Source organism: Anas platyrhynchos, chromosome 3, assembly GCF_047663525.1.
Source record: "Anas platyrhynchos isolate ZD024472 breed Pekin duck chromosome 3, IASCAAS_PekinDuck_T2T, whole genome shotgun sequence".
NCBI lineage: Eukaryota > Metazoa > Chordata > Aves > Anseriformes > Anatidae > Anas > Anas platyrhynchos.
This window is the reverse complement of record NC_092589.1, coordinates 46,923,323-46,931,502: the sequence shown is the minus strand read 5'-3', so window position 1 is coordinate 46,931,502 and position 8,180 is coordinate 46,923,323. Positions and strand designations below refer to the sequence as shown.

The window sequence follows — 8,180 nt, the reverse complement described above, 5'->3', positions numbered from 1 at the left end:
TGGCAGGGACCACTCCAGCAGGCAATCTGCACGCAGCCACCAGGTTTTTAGAGCTAAAACCATTCAAAAACATTGAAGTATGCAGGCTAGGCCTGTTGGCTAGGACTAGTAAAAGTCCCTTACGCCTTTTAGTTTATCAGTACAAATATAACTTGAAGGGGCTTAAGCTAAGAAATGTTTACATTATCTGGAAAGATTGTTTTTTATTAAAAACCCACCTTACCAGAATTCTTTTCACAGTTTTTGTAATTCATCCACATATCAAGCAAAGGATAAATTTATAAAGATATTTGATTAGCTGCCATTTATACAGTTTCCTGCCCCCTAAAAATAGAGCAAGGCTAATTGAACTGAAAAACTAAAGATTTCAAAAAAATAATTATGTAACTTGCCACACTTGCCCTGCTTTCCCCTCTACTCCCCTCCCCCTTACTTATTTTTTAAAGAGGTCAAGGTTATTAAACTCTTACATTCATACAGTAAGAAAAGTGGGATCTAAACATAAAGATTTTTCATGCAGCATGAATTTGCCCACGTAGCCTTTTTGTAGTATGTTTGTTTACCAATTAGGCTATGAAATTGATACTTTGATGTATACAGTGTGTGCAATTCACGCAGGTGAGATAATGGCGCAACAAAAGTTTTTTTCCTTCCCTGACTCATGTGTGTTTATACCGTCCCAGGCTGCAATCCTTATTCAGGCTAATTTATTTACCTCAGTGGGTGTGTTGTCTCTGTAAGGACTGCAGTTTGATGACCCAGGTTTGCAATGTTAATGCAGCTCTACTGTAAGCTTTTGCATTGCGTGATGCAAAATTACAGCTCCGATGCTTCTGCTCTAGAAACGTGTGCACACTCAGGAAGCCACGGGAAGGGTTACTTTAACAATTTCAGTCTTATCTATGAATTTATAACTTCTAACCCTGCGCTGATTTATACAGTGTGGCACTGTATTTCGGACGCATGCTGCCTCAGAAAATTAATGCTGCATTCTGGCAACCATATGGGCAGCTGGCGGGCGGCCAGGAGACCAGCAGAGCACAGCCCTACCTTCACGCAAACCTTCCCTGCGCAAGACAACCTTGGCCATCCCTGGCATGGACTGCACTGGCCAAGGAGCCAAAATACAGGGACCCTGTACGTGCTTGTGACTTACAACCACCGGCTTCTCCTGGGACAGATGCACACCAATATGATTAATGAGCGAAGCTGCGTGGACACACTCCCCTTGCAGCAGGTAACCACATGGGCACTGCACTTCCTGATGTCTCACAGAATGGAGAGGATTGCAGAGGCCTCCCCATATATCCATGTTTCTTCTTTATGGACCTTTTTTGCAGTTGTTGCTCTCAACTGTGACAAAATTTACCTTGCAAGCTCTATGTCAAAGGGCATTTATGTTATTTGTTCTGTAAAACACATGTTATTTATTCTCTGAGGACTGAGAACAAATAATCACAAAAATGGCTGATGGTAGCTTACGTATCTTAAGCACTTTAGAGAAAAAAGAAAAGAAAAGAAAAGAAAAGAAAAGAAAAGAAAAGAAAAGAAAAGAAAAGAAAAGAAAAGAAAAGAAAAGAAAAGAAAAGAAAAGAAAAGAAAAGAAAAGAAAAGAAAAGAAAAGATTTACAGTTCAGTAAGGAAAGAAGTAAAAATCATTTTTCCATTATCACTTGCAAATAAGTAGTTTTTGTTCTCTGTTCTTGTGCTTCTCTCACACTATTATTTCTTATCAAATATGTGATTATTCATGGACTTAAATCTAACTCTGCTGCCGGCTTCAGTGGGACTACCTACAGGAATGCTGGGCTGGACTGGGAAGTCCTCAAATAAGATTCTAATTTTGTCTTCTCGCTAGGTGAATGATACAAATCTCAGAAAGAATGGAGAAGACAAATTTCATTTAATGGTTTCAAGTAACTTTATGCAATACCTTAAATGGAAGATGCCTTGATGATAGCTCAAACACACAACCTGTTTATAATGTATTTTATTTGCATAATGCTTTCCATTCATAAATAGCTCTGAGATTTCTTCTACAACTGTTCACAGGAATCATGTCACTTGCTAGGCTTTACAGCAGCTGTTCTACTTCCCATTGCAGTAACCCCATGAAAAGAATAGGGATTGAAAGTGAAGCAGCACACATTTTCCACTGTAAAATAGTTGGTACACTGTAATTTCATGCTTTAGCTCTCTGCACACTAGCTTTTCCAAGGAGACCAGAGCTCACGCTTTATCTCAAACAGTACAATCTCCGTATACATACTGTCCTGCTGGTTCATTCAGACAGCTAATTTTGCGTCTATATTAAATTTTTTCTTAAACCTTGATGTTGTGCTAAAGCTGCTGCAGTTAGACCATTGATGGCAGTGACTTGTTCTGCAGGACAAGTGGGCCTTGTTTCTTTTAATACTGTTTCAGCACTGTCCAGCTCAGGGCACAGTTTATCAGCAGAGTGGTTGCTGCTGCTATTTGATCATAAGGAGCATTTCCAGTGCTCCTGCCACTACTGAAATACTTTGTAGTGATGTGGGATTTCTGGGAAATGAAATCCAAACGTTATTAGCCTGCTCCGGCTCTGCTCAGTTTGAAGGACTTGCTTGTATCCAGACTGGAGTCTAGCTACAGTTTAGAAATGCTGACTAGCTGCAGTTAAAAAAGAAATAAATTAATTCACAGCTGATTATATACACCACATGGGTACAGCACAGCGATAAGTTTATTCCTGGTGCTCCTCAGCATTTGAGAACCCAGGCATGCCAGCAATGCTAATGTAACTACTTTGGGTAGCCAGTTTTCCCAGTGCAACCACCTCTTTTCCCCAGGAAAAACAATTTTATCTGTGTAGCCAGCAACAGCAAAATGGTGATCTATGCACAACCGGTACCTGGAAGTGTCCTTCCTGATCTTGCAGTAATGCAGCCCGTTTCTCACCCTGTGTCTTGAACAATCCAGTTTTACCAATACCCAGGCACAGCCCAGCATCCAAATCAAGCGATCACTCTCCCAGTGTTGCCTGCCAGTGGAGCATGCAGCTCTCTGCCGGGGTTGTGGACTATCAAATTGCAGATCCACGCCGGTTCTTGGTCTTCGTAGGCACTGCCAGAACAACCTACTGTGTCTGGTGGCACGATCTACCTGGATATAGAAAAAACATCTAGGATAATTTTATATATAAAGAATCATGGTGTTTTTTTTTTTTTTTTGGTTCTCCCTACACTTTCCTTTTAAAAGGAGTAAAAGATATTTTTAGGAGTCTGGTATTACTAGAAGTGCCCTCCCTCGTCCCCCCCAATCCTCTCAGGGCTCTCAGGAGGCCTTTGAACATCTCCCAGAGTTCGGGACCTGAGAAATAGGATCTCCGGCGTCCTTGGGGCTGCACAGCTCCCACACGGCACAGTTACAGATGTAGGGCAGAAGTATAACTGACCTTCACCTGCAAAACCAGAACTGCTGGTGCTTACACGGGAGCTATGCTGCCGGATAAAAACAATAATTTAATTGCCTAACGCAGACGAGGCCTCTGAGGAATCTCCTTCTCCAAATAACCCCGCCAATCAAACCTCCATCAGCAGCACCCACTAATCTGGGCTCCCTCGGCACAGCGCTCCGAGTCGCGCTTTGCCGGGCACCCTACAGCGAGGCAGGGCTCCCCCCTCACACCCAACCACATGAAACCCCCCCCAAAAAAAAGAGGTGCGCGCCCAGGTCACCCAGCCCCGCGCTCAGAGGGCGCCCAGCGGCGGCAGCGGGGCTGGCTGCCGAGCCTGGCAGGTTAGGAACAAAGCCGGACCCAAAGCCGGACCCAAAGCCGGACCCAAAGCCGGACCCCATATACCGGACCCCGCACCCGGCGGCCAGCAGCCCCCCGCCGCCCCTCACCGCCCACCCGCCCGTGAAGGGGGCGCCGGCCCCGTGCGCGCCGCCGCGTGGTGGCGGCCGGCGGGAGCGGGAGCGCGCGCGCGCGCACGGCGGGCAGGCGGGCGGCCGGGCGGGGGCGCGCACGGGACGGTGTGCGCGGGGAGGGGACGGGCCGGGAGGGGAGGGGAGGGGACGGGAGGGCGATACCGGGGCGGGGAGAGGCGGCGGCGGCGCGGCTCGGGGCAGGCGGCAGGGGACAGGCGCTGCCGAGCCGGGAGACACCGCGGCGGCCGCCGCCGAGTCGGGGCATCCTTCCTCCTCCTCCTCCTTCCTCCTCTTCCTCCTCCCTCCTCCTCCCCTCCCCGCCCCCCGCCCTTCCCCCTTTTTCTTTCTCTCCTTCCCCGCCGCGCGCCGGGGCCGATCGCTATCGGCAGCCGCGACCCGGGGCGTTTCCGCGGCGGCCGCCACCGAGGGCAGAGCCGGGCCCCTCCCTCCCTGCCCCCCTCCCCGGCCGGCACCGGGGGGACCCCCCCTGCCCGCCCCCCGCCCGGGGCTCGGCGGAGAGGGCCCGGCCGCGGCCCCAGCTCCGGCTCCGGCTCCGGCTGTGCTCGGCTCCCCGGCGGTGGCGGCGGCAGCACCGGGCTCGGCGAGGATGTCGGGCGGCGGCGGCAGCCGGGAGGAGGAGCGGCGCAAACTCGCCGACATCATCAACCACTGGAACGCGAACCGGCTGGACCTGTTCGAGATCAGCGCCCCCACCGAGGTGAGCGACCCCACCGCCCGCACCGGCACCGGCACCCCCGGCACAGCGGGGCACGGCGCGGCTCGGCCCGCACCCAGCGGCAGCACCGAGCCCGCAGCCGCCGCCCCCCGCTACGGGCAGGGCAGCCGCGGCCTTTGTGCTCGGTGCTGCCGCCGCTTTGTGCGGGCAGCCGGCCCCGGCGCTGCCCTGCCCGGCCCTGCCCTGCCCGGCCCCGGGGGGGGGGCTCCGCGCAGCCCCCGGCCCCGGCTGCAGGTCCCCGCTTCACGTGTGGCCGTACCGGAAAAACACAGCGGGACGCCGCTTCCCGGCCAGATGGGCGTTTCCAGGGGATCGGGCTGGCTGAGTTCACTTTTATTTAAAAATAAAATAAAATACAAAAGACAACAGGCCGTGCCCCGCAGCGCAGCCCCCCTCCGGCGTGGGGGCTCGTCACGCGTGTGCCCACGGCAGGAGGAGGAGGAGGAGGAGGAGGAGGAAATTCACACTTGCTCCTGGCCTGGCCCTGATCCGGGTTGTTTATTAACACAAGGCTCCGGTGAACCGTGCAGGCTTGGCCTCGCTGCCTGCTCCCGCGCCCAGGCTGCTGGGCCAGCCCAGCCACGGAAAAGTCTTGGGTGCGACTCCACGTTGCTGTTTTTTTTTTTTTTTATTGTTTTATTATTTTTTTCCTCCAGTCACAATAGCCTGAGAACGAGCGCCCTGGATGTGTGCGGTGCTTGTCGCACGCCGCTTCCTGAGCGCTGGCTGAGGGCGGTGTGGTGGTGCCTGCACCTTGCGCTGGTCGTGCTGCTCAGGTTTTACCCGTACTGCTGCTGGCTGCCAGTTGCTCGTTCCAAAAATTGGGCTGATAGGAGCACAAAGGAGGCTCCACGGTTGTGGTAGAGGAGGCAGCGTTGTTGTTCTGGAGCTGCAGGTTGGCGGCTGGCTGTCCACGGCCAGCTCACTCTCTGGGTCTTGCGTATGTCCACTCCCCACACCTTCCAACTCCAACCTCTTTTCTTCACCTTTGTGAGAAGTTGTACTTCTGTCCTTCTGTAATCGCTGGCTTAACAAACCTTACCGTGTTTCAGGGCAGCCTTGCGTGTTTGTCATACTGAACTGGATTTTGCACAAAAGCTCTCAGCCTCATTGTAGTGACTATGCCAAGAAACATCGATTTTGGTTGCGCTAGCTCCACGCTTGTGTGGTTTAAGCCTGTGAACCTGTGCAGGGGCATACTTACTGCTGTCAGTGATGACATTTATTTCAGTTGAACTACCGATAGTAAAAATTAAGTGCAGGGATATCTCTGAACATCTGAGCTTTTTAGAGCACTGCGTCTAACGACTTCTGATAAGACTGCAGGTGTCTACAGTAAAGTGACAGCGGGTAACAGTTTCGGAGTAAAGTATATTTTCCTTCCAGATAATTACGAGTACAAAAGCTCACACTTGTCTCACCATTACGCTGAGCTGATGCAATTTTGGCAATATTTTCAACCCAGATGACGGTGTGATTGACTTGCGTGCTGTTTATCAGCTGAAATAAAAGCCCTTTTACCAGACTGCTTGAGAGATGCCAGCCCTCTTGTTTTCCACACTGTTTCTGGCTCAGTTTGGAAATAAGGCACATTGTACTTAGCGTGGAGGCTGCAGCAGGTGTAGCTTCTGTAAAGACGCAGTGGCTTGGATGTGGCTTTTGCTCAGGTGTGCCTGATCCGGCTCGGGTTGTGTTGTTTTAAACTGTTCAGGCATGGCTTTGGCAGGCTGCGTTGAGGCAGCAGGGAGCACGTGCCAGCGCTGCGAGCTGTCACCCAGGAGCTCCTGGTTGTATATATCATGTTCTGAATATCGAGACCTGCTGCCTCACAGTCATTCTCCAGGCATCCCTTCAGTGTAAACACTCTGCTCTAAGTGACTTCTCCTTTGAGTTTCCTGCGTACAGGCAGTAGGCATTTCCAGAGGAGCTAATCTCTTCCTTAACAGTAGGGTTTAAGGTAGCTTTTATTCCAAAAGGAAAAGTGAAATCTAACGTAAAATGCTCCCAGCCCATCGGGTCCTTACCACTTCAAAGAAAAGTGTGAAATGTGACTTGGTTTTGGATGCCCAGAGTAGGGTTCTGAACCTAGTTTAAATGCGTGATTGTTTTTCAGGGAAATACTTCATGAAATGAATCAGTCTGAATTCCTGTTAATATTTCATTGTGTGGACCGGCCCTCAGGGATTAGGTATCCACTGCTCTGTTTGCCTCTCTTCAGAGTTAGGCGTGAGTCGTTTCTTAGAGCATACTGCCGGTGAGATAGTGGGAAACAAGAGCCTTGGGTAGGGTGCAGAGTTGAGTTGTATTACTAATTTTCTCCTAGCTTGTTATGTGATACGAATAGTTAAGTAAGTCATTCAGTGCTACTTTTCCTTAGCAAAACAGGGAGCGGGGGAACTTCTGTTCAGTGGTCAAAATTAGGTATTTTTCTCTCTGTGAGAAGAAATGTGAGGAAGAAATGTGAGTCTTCTTTGGTTTCCTATCTTTACCTACTGATGCTTTCACTGAAGTCACGTGTCAGCTCATGCCTGAGAGCAAGATAAAATAGGTAAAAACCTAATAGTGTTTAAATTAACACGTGTTGCTGCTCTGAGAAATCCGTGAATAGTTTTCATTCTGTTCATTCCAGAGACTTTTTAATTCAGAAATGAGTTGAGGGCAACTCAATGGCTTGAGGGGCTTGTAAATGAATAAAATAAAAGTTTTGTTTTTAAAGTTTTAGCAGCTAATAGTCGTTAAACTCTAGCCTTGTCTGGAGTGGTGCTAGGTACAGATCCTTGCTGAAGGGCTGTATAGTGCTGAGTAATTTGAACTTCATTAAAGTAAGCTTTACTGTCCTTACTTTAAATGATGAGACAACTACTCACTTAAAGTCTAAAAAAGATACAGCAGGTTTTTGGGAAATGTGGGATGATTCATGGTTTTGTAGATAACAATCCAATTGGAAATGAAACAGCATGTTAATCGTTTTGTTTAAATCTGCTTCCCTTTTCTGTTCCACTTTCCCCTTGCCTTTCTCTGCAGTATTACCAGATTTTTGGATGCTTTTAATATTTGGCCTGCTTTTTTCCCCCTTTTTTTGGCCAAGAATGGAAACACGGTAAGAAATCTTCAGACCGTTTGCAATAGGAAGTAAATTGAGGTTTTGGTCTTGATTTAAGTCTTAAGTGATTATAGTAACCAGAGTTTTCAAATGGGAAAAACTTTGAACTAATGACTTGATAATAAGTGTATAATGTTCAGGAGCTCGTAGATCAAAAAAAGTAGTGTATAAATTCATTGTTTTTTAAATGATGTTGCTTACTGAATTTAAGTGATTGATTATATGAAGTGTGTATGAAGGCTTTGGGTGAGAGCGAGGAAAGCAAAAGCATTGGAGGCCAGTACATTTATCACTCTCAGATACAATAAATGTAAATCTTCTGAAAGCATTTCAGATTTGTTGGTTTAAGATGCCATACGTCAAATGGGCATTTTAACTGTTGTTGATCTTAATGACAACATACAGTTTCATCTTTAATGTATGCCTTGGTAA

The 8,180-nt window shown here is 48.7% G+C and overlaps 1 protein-coding gene and 1 long non-coding RNA gene across 38 annotated transcripts in view; one reads left to right on the top strand and one right to left on the bottom strand.

The window, feature by feature from the left end:
- Positions 1 to 2,700: 2,700 nt before the first annotated feature.
- Positions 2,701 to 3,968, bottom strand: LOC106020340 (uncharacterized). Its single transcript, XR_011808295.1, has 2 exons — positions 3,886 to 3,968; positions 2,701 to 3,141 (listed from the first exon to the last, which is right to left on the bottom strand). It is a non-coding gene; the product is annotated as an uncharacterized lncRNA (long non-coding RNA).
- A 212-nt stretch (positions 3,969 to 4,180) lies between these two features.
- AFDN (afadin, adherens junction formation factor) overlaps positions 4,181 to 8,180 on the top strand; it is a 128,739-nt gene continuing 124,739 nt past the window's right edge. For 17 of the 37 annotated variants that reach the window (XM_038176070.2, XM_038176061.2, XM_038176066.2 and 14 more), the window contains exon 1: positions 4,186 to 4,627. In XM_038176070.2, the coding sequence (XP_038031998.1) occupies positions 4,517 to 4,627 (111 nt within the window). In that variant the 5' untranslated portion in view covers positions 4,186 to 4,516. Of the gene's footprint in view, positions 4,628 to 8,180 lie in introns of all 37 variants that reach the window. The other 20 variants (XR_011808294.1, XM_038176050.2, XM_038176052.2 and 17 more) reach the window with 12 other exon arrangements.